Source organism: Carica papaya, chromosome 7 (assembly GCF_054855325.1).
Source record: "Carica papaya isolate Zhongbai chromosome 7, ASM5485532v1, whole genome shotgun sequence".
NCBI lineage: Eukaryota > Viridiplantae > Streptophyta > Magnoliopsida > Brassicales > Caricaceae > Carica > Carica papaya.
Window position 1 is genome coordinate 11,134,492 of NC_142315.1, and position 25,457 is coordinate 11,159,948.

General features: G+C 34.1%; 1 protein-coding gene across 3 annotated transcripts in view; it reads left to right on the top strand.

Moving 5' to 3' along the window:
- LOC110812014 (MICOS complex subunit) overlaps nucleotides 1–25,457 on the top strand; it is a 65,302-nt gene that overhangs the window by 24,845 nt on the left and 15,000 nt on the right. For all 3 annotated transcript variants that reach the window (XM_088208191.1, XM_088208189.1, XM_088208190.1), the window contains 5 exons: nucleotides 8,522–8,635; nucleotides 8,728–8,880; nucleotides 9,020–9,097; nucleotides 16,662–16,754; nucleotides 16,847–16,966. In XM_088208191.1, coding sequence (XP_088064317.1) covers nucleotides 8,522–8,635; nucleotides 8,728–8,880; nucleotides 9,020–9,097; nucleotides 16,662–16,754; nucleotides 16,847–16,966 — 558 coding nt within the window. The remainder of the gene's footprint in view (nucleotides 1–8,521; nucleotides 8,636–8,727; nucleotides 8,881–9,019; nucleotides 9,098–16,661; nucleotides 16,755–16,846; nucleotides 16,967–25,457) is intronic.

The window sequence follows — 25,457 nt, forward strand, 5'->3', positions numbered from 1 at the left end:
TACGTGTCTACATTAGAAGGAACAAAAACCAAGGAGGGAAGGCACCTGAATCAGACAAGCCTTGCCATGAATCTGTTCCGGCTCCAGGTACTCAGAAATTTACAGGTAATGAGACATTTATCCCTGCTACTGATATTGACAGTGAATTGCCTATAGCTTTGAGAAAAGGGACTCGAACATGCACCAAACATCCGATACAGGACTATATCTCATTTGGTAAGTTCTCTTCAGAACATCATGCCTTTGTGTGCAGACTAGACAGTAATTCACTAGAGCCAAAGTCTATTCATGAAGCTCTGGAAATACTGGAATGGAAAGCTGCCATCCAGGAAGAGATTAGAGCATTTGAGAAAAATGAGACATGGGAGTTAACTGATCTGCCCACAGAAAAACGTCAGGTTGAATGCAAGTGGGTCTTTACAACAAAATACAATCCTAATGGGAGTATAAATCGATACAAGACTCGCCTATTAGCAAAAAGCTTTACTCAATCTTATGGGATAGACTATCAAGAAACATTTGCTCTAGTAGCCAAGTATAATACAATCCGGGTATTACTGTCACTTGCTTCTAACCTTGATTGACCATTTTATCAGGTAGATGTAAAGAATGCGTTTCTGAATGGTGACCTAAAAGAAGAAGTATACATGGATATCTTACCAGGATGTGAACTAATTTATGATCCTAAAAAAGTGTATAAGTTCAAAAAGTCACTATATGGTTTGAAGCAATCTCCAAGAGCTTGGTTTGACAGGTTCACAAAGGCAGTAAAACAAGAAGGGTATGGGCAATGCCAATAAGATCATACACTTTTTGTTAAACACTGCATCTCAAGTAAAAAAACCTATCTTTATTGTTTATGTAGATGACATTATTTTGACAGGAGATGACATTGAGGAAATTCAGAGACTTAAGGAATCCCTAGCTAAAGAGTTTGAAATTAAAAATCTTGGAATGATGAAATACTTTCTTGGTATGGAAGTAGTCTGATCAAAAAAGGAAATTTCAGTATCACAACGAAAATATGTTCTTGATCTCCTGAAAGAGACCGGAATGCTCGGAAGTAAACCTGCTAATACACCTATGGATCCGACCGTAAAACTTGGATTCGACATTAGTGATAAAAAACTTGATAAAGAAAGGTACCAAAAACTGATGGGCAAACTCATCTATTTAGCACACACCAGACCTGACGTCAGTTTTGTAGTTAGTACAGTCATGAATCAACCAACTGAGGAGCACATAACAGTTGCATATCGAATTTTGAGATACTTAAAGATGACCCCAGATTAAAGATTGTTCTTTTAGAAAATAGAAAAAAAAGATATTGAAATATTCACTGATGCTGATTGGGCAGGATCAGTAACTGACAGAAGATCTACATCAGGATACTGTACCTATGTCTGGGCAATCTACTAACTTGGCGTAGTAAAAAGCAGTTTGTTGTATTTCGTAGCAGTGCAGAATCTGAATTCTGAGCACTTGCTCATGGAATATGTGAAGGAGTGTGGTTGAAAATGATACTTATAGAACTAAAAGGTTATGATGGTACCTCTATTAAAGTTTGGTGTGATAACCAATCAACCATTAGTATGGACAAGAATCTAGTTCATCATGACCAAATTAAGCGTGTAGAAATCGATTGACACTTTAACAAGAAAAAATTGGAAGATGGAACTATAATCCTTATGCATATCTCAATAAGTCAATAGGTTGCGAACATCCTAACAAAAGCTCTACCAAGAGGAACCTTTGATAACATTATATCCAATCTAGGTTTACTTAACATTTATGTAAACTAGATTGAGGTGGAGTGTAGAAAATATAGATAAATAAATTTGTTTCTTTTCTCTTTTGCCTAGTGGAGAGAATCTCAGAATGGTTATAACCATTTCTGCAATTTCTTCTCCCCATAAATTTATTAGGAAGATTTGTTAGGAAGTTATTATTTTTGTTGCTTTATTTTCTATAAATTGTAGTACAATCAAGAATGAAATTAAGACAAGTAGAAGAGGATTTTCCATTCTTCAAACCTTCAAATTAGGTTCATAATTTATAGTGAATATCCATTTGCACTCAAGTGGTTTTTTTTTTTGAGTAAATCCATCACTTCCCATGTTTAATTTTTCTCCAGAATCTGCATTTCAACTTTCATAGTATTTTTCCATTCTCTATTGGTTAAAGTCTCAGATAATTTATTAGGAATAGTTACTGTATTTAAACTCATTAGTTACTTTTTGTGAGATGGAGAACATTTTTATAATAAAAGTTCGAGACCGAGTAGATTTAATGTTAAGTGCATTTTCTCTTCTTGAGTACTGAGAGAACCATGGGTCTTATATGATTGAGGATTCTAGTTCATTTTCTTGGTTTTAGATTTCTGGTGGTATGAGTTCAAGTGTGTCTTGTGATGGTATGTTCTTTTAGGTGTATCTTGTGGTCTCTATTTTTTTTTTTATGTGGTAATTACTTTTTCAGAAGATGTAGTATTTAAGAGGAAATATAAAAAAGAAATGAATCCTCATTTTCTAATATGCTCTCCCCCTGAAGATAAGGTTTAATAGAAAAAGACTCAATTTCTATAAAAGTAACATCAACAAATATATAGAATTTCTGAATGGGAGGATGATAACATCTATATCTTTTTTTAATAGGCGAGTACCCTACAAACACACATTTGAACAAGGTCAAGTTTCCTTCATTGAGATTGATGTATGTAAACATAAGTAGCACAAGCAAAAACTCGAGGAATAAGGTTATTGATTGTTCGAAGCTCATGAAATAGAGTAGTTAGAGCTTCCACAGGGTTATGCAAGTTTAGTACTAAGATGCTAACTTGTTGGTAAGATGGTTGCGGTCAAAGCAACTTCTTCCTACTAGTGCTTGGGCATATGGTTTTGTAACAAGAGAACCCATGTCACTGTAAGCAGGTGACTATTTTTCTGTATTACCACTTTGTTTTCTTGTGGGGTATAGATACAGGAAGACCCATGAATGATCTATTCACTTCGATAAAATGGGGATATTGTTTGGTTAAAGTAGTTGCAGATATTATTGGTTTGAAAACATTTGATTTTCACTCCAAACTAGATTTTGATCATGTTGTGAAATTGAAAAATAATATGACTACTTTCATATTTGGGTTTTAACAAAAGAAATGTCAGGTTATTCTAATGCAATCATCCATAAAAGAAACAAATTATTATTTTTTTTTGAAATAAAATGTTAAGAAGTACATATTCGTAAGCACCAAAAAAGGGGGTACCGCCCATGTACAATTGTTTACGTTCTAGTTCGGGTATCATTGATAAATTCAAAATTCTCATCTCTAACAATGTCATGCTCCATGAACATAGACCAAAAAACATGAAATCACCTATCTCTTAATCTATACATCGGGTTTTCCTTTCCATCAAAGGCCCTAAGATTTCTTTCTTTCCAAATAACCTATAAAACTGTTAGGGAAATTATACCCAACGAACATTATCCTTTCCCATACCATCCCACGCCCATAATTCCTCCCTAGCAATTCCAGCCATTACCCGCTTCATCCCACGAAGACTATAAACCATACTCCACAGCTCATAAGTCACCGGGTACCATAAGAGTAAGTGATTGCATGATTCTGCCGCATTCATACATAAATAACATGGGTTTGCCATGTGGTGTCCTCTCCTCATCAGCTTATCAATAGTTAAAATATATTCTCTACTGGCTTCCCAAGCACAAAAAGCAATCCGTGGGGACACATTTAACTTCCAGATCTGCTTAGTGGGGAATTTGAAAGCTAAAGCAGCCCTTCCTTCTCTAAGGTAGAGATAATAGGATTTTAGACGAGAACTGTCTATTCTGACTCAATTTCCTGATCACCTTGTTCTCTGTTTCCTTCAGCTTCTGCATTTCCAGCAAATTCAACAGGTTTATGTAATTTTGTACCTCCCAATCTTTTAAGTTTCTGTATACAATCACCTCCCAAATCCGGCTGCCATTAATCTCTTTGTAGGCTTCCTTAACCACCATGTTCCTGGACTGAGAAATTTCAAAAATTTTAGGAAAGCAGCTCATGAGGCAGCCCCCCTCAATCCACACATCTTTCCAGAATTTAATTTTATCCCCACAGCCAATCTTCCACTGAATACAGCTTTAAAACGGTGTCAGTCCATCAGGATTTTTCTCCATAGCCCCAGGTCATGTTGTTTGTTAATTCTGCCATTACCATTTCTGTTAAATAGATCACCCCATCTTACCCAGATTACCCTTCTCCAAAGTATGTCCTCTTCCTGTAAGTACCGCCATATCCATTTGGCATTCAGAGCAATATTCAACTGAGGCAGAGATTTAATGCCCAAGTCCCCTTTGTTAAGAGGATTTTTAATTTCAGCCCAATTAACCAAGTGCTATTTTTTGTTACCTTCTTCATCACCCCACAAAAATCTACACTGGATGACCTCTAGCCTTTTAGCAATTTTAATTGGTATTGTGATGGTGGATAAGTAATAAGTTGGGAGATTGCTTAGGGTACTTTGGATGAGAGTGTATCTACCATCTTTGAATAAAAAATTTCTTTTCCACCCTGCTATTCTTCAAACAAAAGTTTCAATGATGAGCTCCCAAGATTTCGTATCCTTATACTTGGCCCCTAGGGGGAGGCCCAAATAATTTATTGGAAGGCTAACCAGCTTGCAGTCCAAAACCTTAGACAGCCTAGTTTCATCGCCTCTATCACCCAATCTCACCATTTCCGATTTACACAAGTTGATGTTCAGCCATGATACAACTTGAAAGAATAGTAAGGTGCAGCTTAAGTGCCTTAGAACCCCAACGTCCGGTTGATAGAAAATTAATATATCATCGGCGAAAAATAGATGGGAAACCACAATGGAATTATCAGCACTGCCCATCTTTACACCTCTAATTAGTTGAAGCTCTAAAACCTTTGTTAGTAAGCCATTAAGTGCTTTCATTACAATAATGAAGAGCAATGGGGATAATGGATCCCCTTGCCTTAAAAGAAACAAATTATTGGGCCCAAAATATTAAGAAAGTGGATTTAGGATTTTTCTTTTTGTCTTTTGGCAATAAAAGTCAATTTAAGGTTTTTGAAGAAGGTTAAGATATTTTTCCTATAATTCTAATAGCATGAGAAAAATAAATATTGTATGTATTATTGAATCAGAGGGCTCTACATATTCTTAAGGTAATAAAAGGAAACACACATTTACATATACGGATATTTTACTAGTATAACTTTTATCCTGATATGAAGATATACTTTCATATTTAGTGAATATTTCCTAACAACCACCAATCATCCTTGGGTGACCCCTGCTTTGGATTTCTCCCCACTTATCTGCCTTGTTCTCTCGAAAAATTCTTTCCTATTTGTTTTAGATTCTTGAAGACGTATAGCATTTGGTTTCCACCTTGACATGCACCTTTCTATCGTCTTCTCTTCTTCTCATTATTCAAACTTTTTACATTCCATGGTATGATTCTATTTAATATATCGGTACAATTGAAATTTTCCCATTTCTTACCCTTCTTCCCCTTGCTTGACTTGTCATAGTTGATTGATATCTGAAATCTTTTTAGTCCCTCTTTATCTACCCAGCTCTTTTTTCTTTGGGCTGATTTAAGTTTTTAAAATTCACCTTTGTTCTTCTTTGGCTAATTATCGCCTTAAAAAAAGCAAAAGTTTGATCAGCAAACCTATCGAAGCTCACTCGCAACATATTTTTAATCCTTTGAATGTTGCTAAGCACCCATTCATCAGTATCTTCCTCTCCTCAAACACTGGCCTTAGCACCTGCAACCACAACCAACTCCCATTTTTTCTCTACTCCCGCTTCCCCCAAGCACTCACTGTTAACCGCCACTATCTCCCCCTTTCGCGCTGCAGTTAGGGACATCTAGGCACCTGAATTCAATATTAGCTCTTAACTTACCACCAACTCCCGTGCCACCAATGTTTGCCTCCATAATTTTGAAAGATGACCGACTACCCTCTTCTGGCCAATTGGAAGAAATTATCCTTTGACAAGTTGTCTAAGCTCGGAACATCACCTTCCAACACCATTGTCATTTCCTTGATCTCCAGCCCCGTCGATCCCTTTCTTTTCCCTAATTTCACCTGCCACTATACCCTGGCTTGGCCCTCTTAACCTATTTTCCTTTTTCCTCCATAAAAAATCTCCTTCTGACCCCTTCGATTTTGCCAGGTCGATTTGGATTGAGCTTATTAGAAACTGGCTTTCCAAGGCCTAGAAATAGTTGAGTTTAGAGGCCCTTGCGAAGTTGGGTTTTAATTCGCAATTCACCCAATTAGGAGGGTGAAAGAACTTTATTGTCTCTACCTACTTCTACTTGTTGCTTGTCTTGTTTACAGCTCCACAGATGACAAATCTTGCTTCTTCTCTAAAGTCACACATAGCTAGAAATTGTAGTTAGGGCAACATGGAAAGCAAGTTGATCTCCTCTATGCTTGTGGAGGCACGAAGTCATCTAAAGATGGTGGCTCATATATCGCACTTTCTTGTCCTAGAAGCTTCAATGATTCCCTAGCCAACCATGCTTTTGCTTGCAGTGCTTCAAGATTCCAATGTGTTGTGTCCAAAATCAAAAAGAGCTGGGCCATCGCCCATCCCATTCTTGAGTGAGATGGGGCAAAGCCATCTTATCCACTAAACTAGTTAGAAGGTACCACTTTGGGTTGAAGTGCTAAAAGAAAATAATCGGGAAACACTGCAACATAGGAACCATGGGACCCCCTGGATGTGAAGGGAAAATGGAAGTGGGCTCTCTCGCACATTTGCACAACATTCTCAACAATTCTCTTGCATATGGGCCCTTTAGAATGATGATCTTTCTTCTTTCATGAGAACCAATAAATTTTCACCTTGATTCTTGCTTAAAGCCACTTGCGAGAGAGTTTCAGTTCTCAATTATTCTCTTAAACCAACAACTCTTCCCTTCCTCCCAATAGAACTCTTTCAAGTACTTAACAAACTGATCCACCAGCTGTCCCTAGAAGATGATTAAAACTCGAAAGACCCTACCATTTCTACCTATCTTCAAACCTTTGACTCCTCTTCACTCGAACCAAATTAGAGGACTTCATTTCCACAACCAAAAATTTCTTGGTTATAGAAGGCAACATGGAAGTCTTTCATCTTGGTAAAGCACGACACTAGAAGTGTATGCAAAACACAAATATGGGTTCTCCAGAGGAATTCCAAGAAAACTCTCAAAAGATGATAACTTATAACTGTTATAACTACATACAATATTTTTTAATCTTCAATCAAACTTATCCATCTTAAAGTCTTCCCTGATTTCCCTATTGATATAGGACAAGATGGGCTTGAACACAATAGCTAACCAAACTTAGAGATCTCATGTCTTAGTAATCAAACAATATTTGAACAATATATGTGTAATAATCCTTTTATGAGATTTTGTCTTTCTTGATGTACTTGTTTTTTTTTAAATACTTCTTTTAACAAAAATGTTGGAATAATAAACTTTTAATAACAAGGAAACTGTGGGGTACCCTAGATGTATAGACTCCAAACATAATCAAAACAAGAAAACTTAACTCTACCTTGCAAATCTACTAGATAGGACAATAAACTAATTCATTAAAGCTAGGGGAGAAAACGAAATAATATTTTAGCTAAAATAGGAAAAAATGAACTCGTTTTACTAATATTTCTTTATGTTATGGGATTTTTGATAATCAATCATTTTCGGTTAATATGTTGTCAGAGAAAATACCTTTTTGTGGCTTTCCTAATCAATCATTTTTGGTTGATATATTGTCAGAGAAAATACCTTTTTGTAGCTTCCCTATAGCCCAAGGTGATAATTCTTTGATATTTCTCTTACTGTCCTTCACAGGAATAAAAAAGCAATAATCACATGATCACTTGTGGTTCGTTTTTGCCTTTTGTGCTGTTTTCTTTGTTTCTTTGTTTTTTGTAGCTTCTTTTTCAGTTGGATATCTTATCTGCTTTTTTTGTATTGTTTCCTTCTCTCTTAATAAAGTTTATTTTTTTATTAAAAATAATTACTTAGTATGCAATAGTTTCTAAATAAGCTAAATACCCTTAAACATGCACAAACAGTATAATTATCTAAATATCTCTTAATATTGAAATATATCCATTTTTCAGATCATTCTCTCCTAGGTTACTCATGTTATTTATTTCTTTTGGAAACATGAAAAGTTAAGAGGACAATTCAATCTTACGTATCAATGTGCATAACAAGAGCTCAAAGGATAAAACAATTTATATGAACTAATGAATGTGCTCGGAATATCAAGCTTGTTTTTGTATTGTTGAGGCAGTTGCATCAGGTGTTGGACTGTTAGTAATATTTATGCTGAAAATAGTGATGTTGTTGAATTTCATACACCTGTAATTAATTATTACAAAACTTTCGTATTTTTTCTTCGGATGTTTAGGCTGGAATTTCCTGCATCAGATTAATGCAAAGCCGTTTTTGGTGGCTATCTTTGTAGGAAGTAAGTCAAGGCACAGAAAGACCTGCCCCTCTTCTTGATGAATATCATTTAAGGGAAAATGCTGACAAGATGGCTTTTTTAAGTAGTGAGCATCTTTCGAAAGAAGAACAGGTTATAATCATTCTTATTTGCTTCTCAAGTGTTTCATTTCCCTTGAAATTCAACTGATAAAGATGCTCAGTTGTGGTTGCTTGACATGTTAGGCTCTTGATAGCACAAGTGAGGAGCTGAATGACAGTCAGCTATTGAAGGATGGAAAATTGATTCTTGATTTTTTACAAGCCATTCATGCTGCTGAGCAAAGGCAAGCTGAATTAGATGCCCATGTTTTTTCTGAAGAGAAAAGAGTCTTGAAGGTTGCATAAACTATTCAAAATGTTTCTGGCAATTTATAGTTTAATGTCTTGTTAATGATTCTCCTATCCATTGTTATGACATTACTTTTGTCTTTGTTTCGTCTTTTTCTTTTCTAATTGACTCTTTGATCCTCCTTAGGAGAAGTATGAAAATGAATTGAGGGATTTAAGGGCAAGGGAGCTTATGCGTATAGAAGAGGCAGCAATATTGGATAAGGTATCTTGCATTCACATCTTTTTATATCTTGCTTTGGATGTGATATCTAATTGTATCTTCTGCTAATTGAGTTTTTAGGTCATGTCTTGTCATTTCTAGTGTTATCAGATAACATTTTAAGGTCTGCATTCTCTCCTTTTTTTTTTCTTTTTTAAATTAAGGTTTGCATTCATGAGCGTACATTCAAAACATGCACTTCTTTTTTGAGGAGAAAAATGATATCATTAAGCAGCACCAAGTAATCCCACATACATATATATATATATATATATATATATATATATATTTTACAAGAAAATAAATAAACAAGACAAATATCCATAAGGTTCCAAATCCTCTTCATAAAAGATATGATGCCCTATCAACAAAATAAAAAGGACATAGACCCTAGTATCTCTAATTCTAGCAGAGGCAAATATCCTCAAAAACCTTTTTCTCCCTCTCTTTCAAAATATCCAAAAAGATAGGCATAGGAATAAGAATGCTAAGCTTCCTATTGGATTTACAAACTCTTAGCCACCCGTGTGCAGTTTGGCACCAGCCAAAAGGCATACAGTATTTTGAGAAGACTTGAATAAGAATCTCAAAACCTCATAGCCTATAGACAAAGAAGAGTTGGTTGGGGGATTTTGTACTCCTAGAGTCAAAAGGGGTGAGCATTGACAATAATTTTTCTCATTTCCTTGGGTTGTACATTGTGAGTTCTTCTTGAAGTTGCTTCTTATACCAAAAAGATGCCTCCTCATTTTCCTATTTAATGAAGTAAACCATCTCAGCTCTCCATTGACTAAATGGTTATGGTGACTAATTTTATAACTTAACTCATTGTAGCATAAGAAGATTATGAATAAGTTTGATGTGTATTAGAATGGTTGGTTGATGTAAGACAAATAGAGTTGATTTGTTTAATTAGAGATTATGAGATAAAAACCGAGACATTACACTTATGGTTTTTTAAACATCATACAAAAGAGTTTAATTATATCACACAATTAATTCGGAAAGTGAAAAACTCTCAAAATATTTTATTGAATAACTGAACATATTGACCAATTTGCACTTACACTTCATCCCTGAGCTGAACGTTGTTAGATTCAATCATTGGCTTAGGGACTTAGGTCCCTTCTTACATTGAACTTCTATAGAACTTTCTTTAGGCAGTAAAAATTAGCATTCTTAGGAAGACATTATAATTCTTCTGATTTTTTCAACTTCAATTGATTCCTTCTCTATATTTTCTTCGTTGACTATAGGTCCATTTAGACGTTTATATTTATCCATCTCTTTTTTTTAATGAGATGTTTTAAAACTATTTTTTTTAACCCGAGCATAAAATGATTAGATATTGGTAAAGTCGGGTTGACCTAGAAGAATATGTGTAAGCATGACTACATCACACAAGATTTGATCATTATAGGTACTATGATAGAATAGAAACAAGACTTTTCTAATTTATAAAATGTTCAAATTATCTGTCTAAGTTAGTCTATATGGTTGCTAATGTAGTTGCATAACAAGATTGAGTTGCTCATCTGTAAATATTGAAACAAGATTTTATAACAATCTTTATGAATAAAAGGTTTCTTATATTTATTTCTACAATGGGCTACGGTTTGAAAAATTGAAAAACATTTTGGATATTAATTCAGTTCAGCTACACAGTTGTGCTTAATGATATAGTCAAGAAGGATGTAAATTCTATCACCTTTGAGCCATAACTAATTTTTTTCCTTATAATTTCACATGTTTTGGACTTTTTTCACTATACTATTTTTTGTAAAGAGATATCAAATGAGGAAGACCCAATAAAATTCTTGGAATCTTGCTAAAACTGGTCTAAGAGGGGTAAAACCAGTGTAAATTTGGTCAAACCTGGTTTAAAAAGTCAAACAAACATGATTTTGCAAGGCCCACGTGCTAGTGCACACACGTGAGGTCCAAGCACGAGCTTCCGGTCAATGGATAACAACAATCTTCAATCAGTCGACTTGATTGGAGGTGGTCTTTGCCAATCGAAGGTTGGTGTGAGACACGACTTGAGTGGAAATCCGTGATTGAGGAAGGTAGTGGTGGTAAAATTTGCGCTAGGAAATGACACATTTCACATTAGTGTCTCACTTTGAAATTGATGGTGGTGGTTGTGTTCATTACCTCCCCATTGGTGACTGTCTAGGGTTGTGATAGTAGATTGGGTTAGAATTTTTTATTTTTCTTTAGATGGGTTTGGGTATGTTTGGTTGTAGAGTTTTGAATTGGCTGTAGGATTGTTTTAGCTTTAATAATGAATTGATGTTGGACAAATAGGATAGATTTGTCCAATTAGAGATTTTGGGATAAAAATCTAAACATTACACCCACAGTTTTTAGGCATCACATCTAAGAAGCCTTAAGCATTAAATATAAGGATTTGATTGGATCACACAACTAGAAGACTGCAAAACTCCCAAAATATTTCATTGAGTAATTGAATATTCTCAAAAAGAAAAGCTGCAAAAATATATATAGTAGCCTTTACTAAATAGAACTAAATTAAAAAATAGTAAAACTAATGAGATTAAGAACACTACCAATAATAAAAAAAAGGAAATGTTATTAATATAAATAGGGAAACTAAGTATTAATAATAATAATATCCTAAAATTATTAAAAGTTTAATAATAAACTCCTAAATAGTATAGTAGTTTTCAATTTAATAGAATTAAAATTTCTAATCTATATCGTAATTTAATAGTTAGTCTATTCTACATCATTGGAACTCCAATATCAACTGTTCTACTATTTATCGGGGCCCCTAGAAAGCCATTTCAAGCCTTTTATTTTATTTTTGTTCCTTTTGCTCAACTTGAGGCTGGATGATGGTTCTTGAATTTGTTTTTAGGAGGAACCCTTGTGATACTATTGCACTTGCCGTCTTGTGGTAATGCTCCGCTACACTCCCTTTACCAATCTTTTGTTTCCAATTCCTCTGAACTACTCCCTAAAGACAATCATTTTCCATTCATCATTTGCGTCCTTTATCTTATCTCTAAACTTCTTGATGACTTCTTGATATGGAGCTCAAATGCAATTCAAAACTTACACAATTTCAATTAGCATCAATACTTAATCCCTAAGTAAACATTTCCTACTTAATCTGCTATCAATGAATGATAAGAACTGAGCTAATTGGAAAAATTAAAGAATTGAAAAAATGGTACAAAATTATCTTGATAAGTTGACCCAATTTCTTGCTCAACGAAAAGGATGAAGAACACTTCACTTGTTGAAAGCTAAAAGAATTTTGTATTTTATTACTTTGAACTTGATTACCTGAATGCTTACAAACGAATTCTTGAGACATCTCTATAATTGAAGGCCAAATGAAATATAAGAAAATAAAATCTTCTAATTAATTGTACAAGGTTGACTAGGAAACTAATAAAAAATAAAATAATAAGAAATTATAATTAGGAAAGATTTAATCAAAATAGTGTAGATATGCCGCCCCCTTTAGAAAACCTCTTAATTGGCGAAGATTCCTCTTTAATTGATGAGATTCTTGAGTGAAGAAAAAAAAAATTAGGGCCGGCTTTAAAGCGGACACCAAACCTGTCCATAATCTTCCTAAACCTGTGAAGTCCATGTCTTTCAATGCTTGAGATTTGGTTCCTCCTTTTGAAAAATTAAGATTGGCCAAAGAGGATCTTTTGGATTCAATGGAGATTTTCCTTGAATTTGGTTGCTGTTTTGGGATGAAAAATTTAAGGTAAGAATATTTTCTTGCTTGGGAAAAGATCCCTCACAATTTAAGAAAATTTTCCATAAGCTTGTCTCTACTTCTTTCCTTAATTGGGTGAGTGGGCATGGCCGAATTGGCCCATGGCCGAATGGGCTTATTCTTCTTCCCTTTTGGGCTTCCATGCTTTGTCCAAGCCTTTCTTTTTTTATTAACCAATCCCTTAATATAATAAAAAAAGTCTTCCTCAAGGCTCTTGATCCATGTTCTTGTGCTTGGCTCCTTGTCTTTAGGATGCTTTTCTCATGTGTTCTGAGTCCATCATATGAGACTTCCAAACTTTGTTTCCCTCCATGTGGGTGTTGTTTATGACCCAACATACTTTGGTCGCCCATAGAACATACCATGTTGTGACCTATTAAGAGTATAAGGTCCAAGCTGTCCGTGCTTACATCACTTCTTCACATGGACTGTGGGCCTTTTTTCTAGCAACCAAAATGGGGGCATAACTGGCCTAATCCATTTTTGTTTGACCCATTTGGGTTTATTTATCAAGAGCTCTGGCAGCTTGTCTGACCGAAAGCTTACTTGTGTACCTAAATGAGCGTTGGGCTTCAACTAGGGGGGATATTTGAAGTTTGAAATTTGCCCGACTTGCCTCAGACTCAGATCTCTTCTTTTGAACTTTTGTTCCTATCTCCTCCACACCCTTCACAGCCTTAGCAAAAGACTTCCTGATCCACCCTATGAAATCATCTTCCAAATAAATTTGAGCAAGATCTTGCAGTTTGGGCATGAGATGTTGTAGATCAACCTGTTTGTTGGTGCTGGCCTCGAATTTCCATCATCTGAGTTTAAGAACAATTTGTTTTTGGTTTCCATGGAGGTTTGAAAATATTTCCCATCACTCTAAACATTGTTGATACCTACTGCTAGATATCTGCTCACCCAAGACCCATTAAGAATATAAATCCTCCTACGTGTATCGCTTGTCTTCTCCATAATGGCTAGGTATTTTCATCTCCATTAACACCTAATGGCACTCACAAAAGAATGGTTCCGTCCACCGTGCTTCTGACCCATTAGCCTTTTTCTTCCTCTCAGTTTAATTGCCCAAAATTTCTAAGCAGCTAGTTGCACCCTCTTTGATGGGAGTACGACCAAGTCAAGAGAAATTCCAAAAATCCAAGCAGAGTCCCAGCCCAAACAGGCAAGTAGTTCCAGATTGTTTTTGTTTCCTAAACTGGATTGTCTTAAACAGGAAAATATTTATATCCTTAACCACTTTTCTAATTGGGATTATTCTAAAGAATGGACCAAGTTTCTTCAAGTAAAAAGGCTTAAGGTGCATGAATATACTTGCTGGCTTGAAGAATTGCAAGGTGAAGTGGAAGGACCACTTTTGGGCCGAACCCGAGAAGAAGCAAGCAAGGCTGTTGGCCTTGGAGAGTGGCAGACAGCATGTGCCGCGCATGTGAACCTTCTTATTTACGTGTGTGGGCAGCCGCATGTGCAGGAAGGAGTCCCTCCATCTGCAGAATCCTTTCCCGCGTGAGAGAAGATAGCATGCGGGAGCAGCCTTCACAGCACACAAGAGGCGTGCAGACGGGTGGATTGCCAAGCTGCACACGCGGTGCGCCCATGAGCAGAAATTTCCATCTGCATGGGTGAAGCATCCAGGCAGCAAGCTAAGGCCGAAGAGGACTCTTCTTTTTTTCAAAATTTCACATGTGATTTTTGTGACTAAATTTCCAAAGAGGATTCTACTACGAATTGAAGTCTACATGGAGGATTAAAACGCGTGGAAATTATGGTAAAAGGGAGGAGAATTATTTAGTTAATGTTTTATTAATTTTTAATTATTATTTTAATGTTGAATTTTATCTTTAGTAATATTTTAATATTATTTTAGGATAAGGATTTAGATAAGTTCATATCTTAGATGGAATTCAAGCATTTATAATTAATTAGAACTATTTCAGTAAAAACCTATATAAAGTCTCATCTAAAGTTGTAATTCATAACAACAATACAATCTAGTTGAGAGAATAAAATTTCAGATTTTGCTATTCAATTAGCTTTTGCTAATTTTGAGTATTGTTCAAGAGGTTGCTTCAACTAGTTTGTTGAGTTGGGAAATTTTGAATCGACTTATCAGGTAAACCATGACGTCCTTTCAATTCTTGTTTTTATTTTCCAATTATATTGATAAAATTTCAATACATGAACTATGATTCAAGTAGGGAAGGTTTGATTTAGGTAATTGAGTTTCTGTTGCTAAGTTTAGTGGGTTCAAGATCAAAGGTGTTTTTGGCGTCACTCTTGTCTTAAGGACATTTCTTACTAAAAATCTGCTTGTTGAAAGCTTTCATATTCTACATGTAGATAAATCAAGTCTTTGTTGGTAGAGCAAACTACATTGTTCTTGATGTCTAACTACTTTATAATAATCGAGTATGTGGGAAAAACATGCAGTTGTTTTTCCCTTTTATACTGAAAAGAAATAACATTAAAAAGGGGATAAAATACATCAAGATTTTAGGAGAACGAAAAAATTTGTGAAGACAAGAAATAGGATGCAAGAGAAGACTCACCTAACAAGTGATCCTCCCAAATGAAATTTCATTTTTCCTTCTCCAGTTCACAATTTGATAATTTTCACTAAAAATTTATTAAAATATAAATAATTGATTGGATTCATTTCTTCTTAATTTAAATTTTTGAAACAATCAATTCAAAATTATTTAAGATAGTATTAGAGTTAGATGGTTGGTATTCAAATCTTGACTATCCTATTTCTATTAAAATTTTCGTAGCACAAAGTTTGGTGACTATGCTTAATCGATGCTTTCAGTCTAGTTTACACTTAAGGAGGCATGTCAGAAGCTAAATAATTGATAGGGGTCATATTTTATCAACTTAAACCTTTGTAACAATCAGTTCAATTAATTATCTGAGAAAAATTATTTGATAATTCCATACGAAAGGAAATTCTCGTTAGAATAAAGCTGAAGTGAAAGGATTATTCAAGAATTGAAGTAAATTTGCTTTATAAAGTGAAATTATCAATAAACTTCTATAAAATGGTTCATGGATAAATTTTAATCTCTATTAATTTTTTTTTCTCTGCGCTGCAAATTTTGTAATCTTTTGATGATATCTTAAGGAATCTACTTTTTTGGCTTTACTCTGGGTTTTAACCCATGGGAAATTTTCTGATATTGTGTTTTTCTGTATTACACAGAAACGCAGCAAGGCAGCTTGTAGGTTTTTTATGTTTGATATGTTATTTTTGAGCTGTCTGTTAAAAATTCAGGTGGATGTCTTATTCACTGCATTTATAATTACTTCTATCTCATCTTAATAATGCTTATTCTTTTATAAAAAAATATCATAAGGAATGACTATGGAGTTTTATCCCTAGTGGCCAATGCCCTCTTAACACTTGATGAGATCTAATAATGGAAGTCCCATCCCATTCACATTTTGTTTAGGCTCAATTCTGCTTTGGCACTGCCTTAATATGAAGGTGGGTCAACCTGATACTTCGAGTTGCTGGATCCTGTTTCATTTCTTTTACCAAATATGAGATTTGACAATTACCTGGTACCATTCTGTGTTAATTTGTGGGCATTTGTAGTTGAGCTGTCCTTGACCATGAAAGGTCCCAATTGTGAGAAACCAGGGATTAATTCATGTTCTTAGAAAAAAAGTAAATAGGATAGTGTTCAAGGATCTAAAAGTATGACTTGCTACTAATATAACTGCTGTTCCCCTTAACATGTGTTCTTGCTTCTTTTCTGGAGTTATTAATCACCATGTGAATATTTTAACTATAACCATTTTCAGGAGTTAAAGAGAGAGAGAACAAAAGCAGCAATTGCTATCAAGTCAGTTCAAGAAAAAATGAAAGAGAAACTTAGGATGGAACTTGAACAGAAGGTCCAAATTTATGTTTTATCCATCAGGAAGGATTATTTCTCATCAATATCTCATATGTTGAGATGTCAAGTTGGCTGCCAATATTATTGCAGGAGATGGAATCAGAGCAAAAGTTGAAAAGGGTTCAGGAGTTGGCAGAAGCAGAATTGGCTGCAGCAATTGTGAATGAGAAGGCAGCACAAATTGAAAAAATGGCGGAAGCAAATCTTCATGTAAGTAAAATACTTTGGATTTATGGTGACTACATATATTAAGTTACAATTTGGTTATTCTTTTCATTTTCATATATTCCTTTCAACTTTATTGGAGGAGAACAGTTAAAGAATGATTCTGGATACTCTATTGACTTTGAGTTTTCTAGATTAGATGAATATGGCACATAAAAAATTATAACCATGCTGGAACTACTCTTTGAAATCATGAGCAGTGGGGAAGATAATTTACTTCCTCTGGGTGTAAAATTTAATGCAACAAAGGGGTAGTGAAATAGCTCTCTACAATTCATCAATGACTTCTTTTCAAGAATGAGGTGCCTATCATTACTAAAAACTGCAATCAACATTGTAATTCCAAGACATGTCAAATCAATGAGTGAAGTTATAAGGTACCAAGAGTAAGTTAGGAAATAGGTAATTAATGTGGAAAAAATTGATAGAGAAAGAAAAGGAGGAGAAAACTGTTTCTCTTATTTTCTGGTTATAACAGATTAAGCATAAAATTAGGTTAACAATAAATCCTATGAAATTTGATATTTATTCAAATCCCCATAAAATCTGAGATTTATTTCAAACTTTTTAGTATTTATTCAAATTCCATGAAATTTGGAATTTATTTCAAACTTTTATATTTTAGAAACAAATTCTAACTTAAAACTTATCTCTATCGACATTCCCTCTCAAGTTGGCGCAAAGATGTCTGTCATGCCCAACTTACTCACTTGATCTTCAAATGGTTGACTCAACAGTCCCCTAGTTAATATGTCTGCAATCTGCTATGTAGTAAGCACAAAAGGAGTACATATTATCCCTTCTTTAAGTTTGTCTTTTATAAAGTGTCTATCAACTTCAACATGCTTAGTTCGATCATGTAGGACTGGATTATGTGCAATATTGATCGTTCCCTTGTTGTCACAGTACAACTTCATAAGTAGACTTGCAGGTTTTTCAATTTCTTCTAGAATCTGTTTCAGTCACAAGACTTCACATATACCTTGAGTTATTGATCTAAACTCTGCCTCATCACACTTGCAACAAAACCAATATCAGGGTGAGTATGAGATAAGTAAATCAATTTCCTAACCAGCCTTTGTTACCTACCTTTATCCACAGGAACACCTTCTTTAATATTCCCAAGCTTGTTACTTGCTTTTAATAGTGTTTGTGTCAGTTTGCACCCACTCATTCTAGTCTTCATTGGAAGGTACAGAATATATTTTCATTGTGACACAATTATTTCTCTCTTCGATCAAACTACTTACACTCCAAGAAAATATCTAAACTGTCTCAAGTAATTAATTTTAAATTCTTTGGTTAGGTTCCTTTTAATCTCATAATCTCGTCCAAGTCATCCCCAGTTAAACTTATGTCATCCATGTAGACTATTAAGATAGTAACTTCGCCTCATATGGATTTTCATGTGAAAAGATTATGATCTGATTGTCCTTGTATGTAATCTTGACTTTTAACAAACTTTGTGAACCTCTCAAACCAAGCTTTAAGTGATTGTTTGAGGCCATAAAAATATTTCTTTAGTTTAAATACCTTCGTTCCGGAGCTCTTTGTGAACCCAGGTGTAGGTTTCATGTAAACTTCCTCATCCAAGTCTCCATTTAGGAATACATTTTTTACATTAAGTTGACTCATAAGCCAGTCAAGATTTGCAACCACAAATAAAAGTACTCTCATTGTGTTTAACTTTGCCACTAGAGAGAAAGCCTCTGAGTAGTCTACTCCAAATGTTTGGGTAAAAGCTTTTGCCACGAGAGGAATTTTGTACCTCTCCAAAGATTCATATGAGTTGTATTTAACTGTAAATACCCACTTACAGTCAACAACTTTTTTTCCCTTTAGGAGATCTACCTTGTTCCAAGTAGCATTTTTTTCAAGAGCTTTCATCTCCTCAAGTATTGTTGTATTCCATTTAGGAACATTTAGAGCATCCTGGACACTGTTAAGAATGACTGCATTGGACATTTGTGAGATAAAACCAAAATAGGAAGGAGAAACGTTTTTGTGGGAAACAAAGTTTGATAAAAGATACTTTGTGTAAGTCCTATTACCTCTCTTAAGAGCAATATAGAGATTAATTGATTAGAAGAATAGAATTCTAGATTACCTAAAGAATTGCTATGAGGGATAGCTGAGTCATTATGAATCTCATGATCTGTCCTCAGGTTAAAAGGTTGACAATGCTGAAAAATGGTGCCTCTTTTCCTCTCGGTTTGATATTCTTTTGAGAAGACAAGACCTTTAAACTTTTTCGCATCTATCTCTATTGAATTATGATTTTGAGATGGTAGTGTCTTTTGGTTTTTATTGGACTCCATAATTTCACTATTTAACTTATTTATCTCAACATCATTTTCTTTAAATTTTGTTATTTATTATTTCCATCAGAGTTGTGTTCATGCACATTAGAATCTTGTTCATGCAGTTCGGTTTTATATACAAAATCAAAAATTGAATTCTTTAAAAAATTATCCTTATTTTTTAAAAACATCATATTAATTGAAGTTCTACCCTTGAAGATGAGGATTATTATGATAAGATTGTCCAGCAAAAAAAGTAATATCTATTGACATAAAAAACTTTTTCGAAATGGAATTAAAACATTTGTATCATTTTTTATTTGTAGGCTAGCCTACAAAAATACATTTACATGTCTATGGATCAAGTTTGGCCAGTTTTGAATCATGATTATGAACAAAAACAACACTTTCAAAGATTTTTAAGGGAACATCCAATTGCAATTGAATGGTAAGGAAATATTTTGAGAAAACTTAAAGTGGAGCTTGAAAATTTAAGGTTTTTATAGGTACCTATTACTTAAATATGTGGTTGTTAAAACAGTTTCACTCCGTAAAAATTTTGGTATCTTGATTTGAAAGCTTATAGCTTTTACTACCTCAAGTAAGGTTCTATTTTTCCGTTCAGCCACCTCATTTTGTTGGGATGTATTGCTGCAGGAAATTTGACGTATCATCCCTTTTTCAACAAAAAAATTTTCCAACATGGTGTTAAATTTTTTTTTTTCAATTATCGCTTATGAAAATCTTAATATGAGTTTGAAATTGTGTTTGAGCCATATTATAAAATCTTTTGAACACTTTTTTCAACTTTAGATTTTTCTTTTAACAGAAATAACTAAGTAACCCTAGTGTGATCAACAATAAATGTGATAAATCAACGTTGTTCAGTAGGCGTTACTACTTTAGAATGACTCCAAACATCATAATGAATCATTGTGAAAGGTGCAAACTTTTTATATGGTTGTGTCTGAATAACAGTATGATGATGCTTTGCTAATTCACACAATTCATATTGAAAATTAGAAATATTTTTATTTATGAACAACTTTGATAACAAATATTTTAAATATGAAAAATTTGGTTGTCCTAACCTATAATATCATAACATAATCTTATTATCACTAAACATAGAAATAGAATTGAAACATGTCTCCTTGTCCTGTCTTTCAAAAAACTGATTTGCTGTTGAGAATATAGAGACCACCATCTTATCTAACATCCCCACTCATCCTTCCCGAGGTTAAATTATGAAATTCATAATGAGAGGACTGAAACTTAATTTGACAATTATGATAAAAGGTTAATTTACTGATGGACAACAAGTTATATGATAATTTTGGAATATGAAGAATATTTTTTAGAATTAACAAAAAAGAGGTAGACACTATCTTTTTTTAAGCAACCGAGGCAAAAGAACCATCTGCAATTTTTTCCTTTTGGTTCCCTGCACATAGTGAGTATAAAGAGAAAAAATGTAAAAAACCTGTCATATGGTCGATGGCTCCTAAATCCAATATCCAAGAGTTGTTAGAGATTGAACAAATAAAGGTTGCAAAAAAAAAGACTACCTGACTGTACTAAAGAATAAGAAAGACTAGAATGAGATTGGAACATTTTGTAAAGATGTTCTATCTGTTTTTTTTGTGAAAGGTAATGATTTTGGAGAAGATTCTTGTTCCAAATAAGAGTTGCCAGCTTGGAGAGCACGGTTGTCTTCCCCTAACTTGGTGTTGTTGTCTGGTTTCTTTTTTAAATTTGTTAGTTTTCATGCAATTTCTAGCAAGTTTCTCGAGTATGCTAAGATGTCTTGTAATGATCACACCATGGCTGTTGTTTTTCCCCACACCTTTCAGCATCTGTACCACGAGATACAAGTGTTGATTCTTCACCAATTTTTCCAAACTCATCACTACTTTTCAGCATCATCTTTCGCCGAGCTTCCCCCCATCATACTTCTACAAACACATTCCTTATTGTTGGCAAGAGTTTTTTTCCAAGTATACGACCTCTAACCTCATCTAATTCTTTGTTTAAGCCAGTCATAAAAACAAATACACGGTTTCTTTCAATTTTATTCCTATATCGAGCTCCATCATTAGAGCTTTCTCAAGATTCATCTTCAAATATATCCAATTCTTGCCATATTGTCAGCATATAATTATAATAGGTCGTTACCTCACGATTACTTTGTCGCATTTTTCATATTCACTATTCAACTCATAAAGCTGGGAATGATTATTTAGATTTGAATAAATCCCGCAAACTGCATCCCACACCTCTTTCGCTATTGGCAGAAACATAACAGGCTTTCCGATCCTTGGTTCCATGGAATTAATTAACTATGCAATCACCATTGAATTTTCGGAGCGCCATTGTTAGTATTTGGAATCACTTGAATCAGGTTTGATGATTTCACCATTCAAATAACCTAATTTTCCTTTATTGTCAATCGCAAGCCGCACCAATTGAGACTGTAGAATTTTGAGGAGGAAAAATATTTATTTTATTTCCTTAATGTTTTTAGTATAACAGACAACTCATATATATACAAAATTTCTAAGTACTAATAGGGAAATTACCCTTATAGTATGGATACTAAATAATTACATCTGTAAATGTTTCTATCTTAAGGTGGTCATTTCTGGAGAAGAGTAAACCTTTTTCTGGTCCAGATATCGTAATATTCGAAAGACGGTATGTAAATGAGTCTCACGAGGGTCACGTATGTATTGACTCACCAGGCTAACTGCATATGTTATATATGGTTTGGTATGTGAGAGATAAATAAGTATTCCAACTAATCTCTGATATCTTCCCATATCAACTGATGTACTACTGCCAGCTTGTAGTTTGTGATTACTTTCAATAAGAGATTCTAATAGCTTGTAACCCATTATTCCAGTCTCTTCTAACAAATTTAGGATATACTTTCTTTAAGAAATAAAGATTCATTTATTAAACCTAACAACCTCAATTCACAGAAAATACTGTAATTTTTCTAGATCCATGATTTCAAATTTTCAAGTAAGAAGTTTTTTTAGTCGAGTCATTTCCTTTATATCATCTCCAATTACCACGATATCATATATATAAACAATGATAAGAGTTATCTTACCCTCACAATACTTAATGAATAAAATATGATCAGCATTGCTTTACTGATATCTGAAAGAAATCATAACTCCTCTGAACCTTTCAAATTATGCTCTTGGAGACTACTTTAATTCATATAATACCTTCTTTAATTTGCAAACCTTTCTCTGTGTTCCTTCATCTTCAAATCTAGGTGGAATGTTCATGTACACCTCTTCCTTTAAGTTTGCATGAAGGAATGCATTTTTCACATCAAATTGGTGCAAGTCCTAATCAAGATTAGCAACACAGGATAATAATATTTTGATTGTATTCATTTTTGCGATAGGTACAAAGGTTTCCTGATAGTCAATTTCATAGGTCTGAGTAAACTCCTTAGTTACTAATCTAACTTTGTATCTTTCAATTAATCCATCTACTTTATGTTTTATAGACAACACCCATTTGCAACCATCTTCTTTCCTTGTGGGAATGAAACAAGCTCCCATGTTTCATTTTTTACTAATGTTGTCATTTCTTCAATTATTGTTTTCTTCCATTTAGGATCTCGTAATGCTTCTCTCCAATTCTGTGGAATAGACACAAAGAAAATATACAAGATAAAAGCTCTATAAGAGGGAGATAGAGAGTCGCAAGAAACAAAGTTAAATATAGGATATTTAGTGCAAGTTCTGATTCTTTTTTTAAGAGCAATAGATTTTTCAGATAATTCATAAGGAAAAGATGATTCACCAGTATTTTCAGAAACTGAGAAAGATTCTTGACATGCAATAGGCTGTAAAATAGTTTTTCCTCTCTTATCTCTCATTGAATACCTTTTCAAGTCTAGTTTATCTAGTTGTTCAGCATTTTCTTCTTGAACAAGGTCTTTTGACATAGAATTCTTCCCCTGAATTTGATTGTCGAGAGTCACTGAATTAGGCATCACCTCTTCCATTGCACTCTCCCCCTGAAGAGGTCACTGGAAGTGCTGAGGTATGGTTCTGATTCACAAAACGTAACATTCATAGTCACTAAGTATTTTTTAGATGGTGGGTGATAACACTTGTAATCTTTTTGAGTCGGAGAATATCCAACAAATGCACACTGAAAAGCTTTGGATTTCAATTTACTCACATTTTTAGTATGAACAAAACAAACATATCCAAACACCTTTGGGGAAACGATATAGGAATTTGTACCTTGTAAAACTTTTAGAGGACTTTTGAAATTAAGTACCCACAAAGACATTCTATTAATAAGGTAGGCTGCTGAGAGAACTGTATCTCCCCAATAACTTTTAGGTAGATTCATGATAAATATAAGTGACCTAACTACCACCAGTATATGTCTGTTTTTTCTTTCAATAGTCTCATTCTATTCATTAGTGTAGGCACAAGTTGTCTAGTAAATTATCCCATTGGACTCCAAATAAGTACGGAATCCACTATCCAGATATTGTATACCATTATTATTTTTCAAGACCTTAATTTTGGCATTAAACTGCGTACTTATCAGTTTATGAAATAATTGAAAACATGAAAACACATCATTTTTTACTTTCAACGGGTAAATCCATATTAATCGAGTACAACAGTTAATGAAAGTAAAAAATCATTGATAATCAGATAGAGAAGTATTCTGAGTCGGTTCCCACACATTAGAGTAAATAGTCAGAAAAGGAACAGAACTTCTGCTATTACTCAAATGATAAGAACTTCTGCTATTACTCAAATGATAAGAACTTCTTTTATGTTTCGCAAATTCACATGCATCACAACACAAAGAATTCAAAAAAGTTTTCTTAAATAAAATAGGATAAAGTTTTTCTAAAGTAAAAAAAGAAGGATGCCCCAACCGCCCGGACCATTGTAGTATTTCCAAATTGTCTTCCTTATTCTCAATAATGGCTTGATTCCCAATCAGATTCTGACTTCTTTACAAAACATATAAGTCATTCTGCAGTCTACTGGTGCCAATCATCTTCCTTGTTCGAAGATCCTGAAAAATACAATAATCAGAAAAAAAATTCAATTTTACATTTAGATCTCGAGTAATGACACTAATAGATAAAAAGTTATTAGGAAAACTAGACACATGTAAAAATGAAGACAGTGTAATAGTCAGAGTACAATTAATGGAACTTGTTGCAGACACAAGAGTATATAACCCATCTGCTATACGAACATTCTCTCCTTTAGTACAAGAAAAATATGTTAGAAATTCAGTGGAAGAGCCTGTCATGTGTCTATTAATTCTATAATATATTACTCAAATATCAGGAGTGGAAATAAGAGAGAAAGAAAGAAAATCTAATTTTACCATATTTGATGTACTAATAGTTCTTGAAGAGTTGAATTGATACAGAATACACTTCAAGTTTTGAAGCTCTTCAGTTCAAAAAGTTTCAACTGTTGATGTGTCAGGTACTTCACTTGCTTCAACCAAGTTTGTTTGAGCTCGTATAGGTCCACCTTTTCTTTCTCCACGACCTCTAATGGGTCGTCCATGCAATTTTCTGCAAGCCTCCTTAGTGTGTCTCGGTTTACCACAATAATAACAATTTCGTTGGTTTTTGGAGTGATCAGACTGAGCAATTAACCCAGTTTTTTCAATTGGTGCTGTGGAGCACGACAATTCTCCTATTTTTTTCTTATTGAACATAAGAATAAGTCTGTTCTAATGAGGGAAGAAGAACCTTACTAAGTATTTGGACCCGTATCTGATCATATTCGGCATTCAGACTAGCCAAGAAATCATAAATCCACCCATTTTCTATCATTTTTTGAAATTTGACAGGCTCCTGGGGCAATCTGCCTGAAAATCTTGATAGTAATTAAGCTGCTATCATAGTCCATTAAGTTTAGAAAAATACTGAGAGATAGTTAACTCTCCTTATTTTATGCTGTGGACCTTATTCCGGAGTTCATAAATTTGAGCATCATCACCCACTTGTGAATATGTAAGAGAAGTTGTATTCTATATTTTTGCTACAGTATTAAGTAATAGATATGTTCAGGCAATGTGAGGTTGCATGGAATTGATGAGCCAAGACATTACTAAGAAATTCTCGGAGTTCCATCTGTGATATTCCAAACTACTGA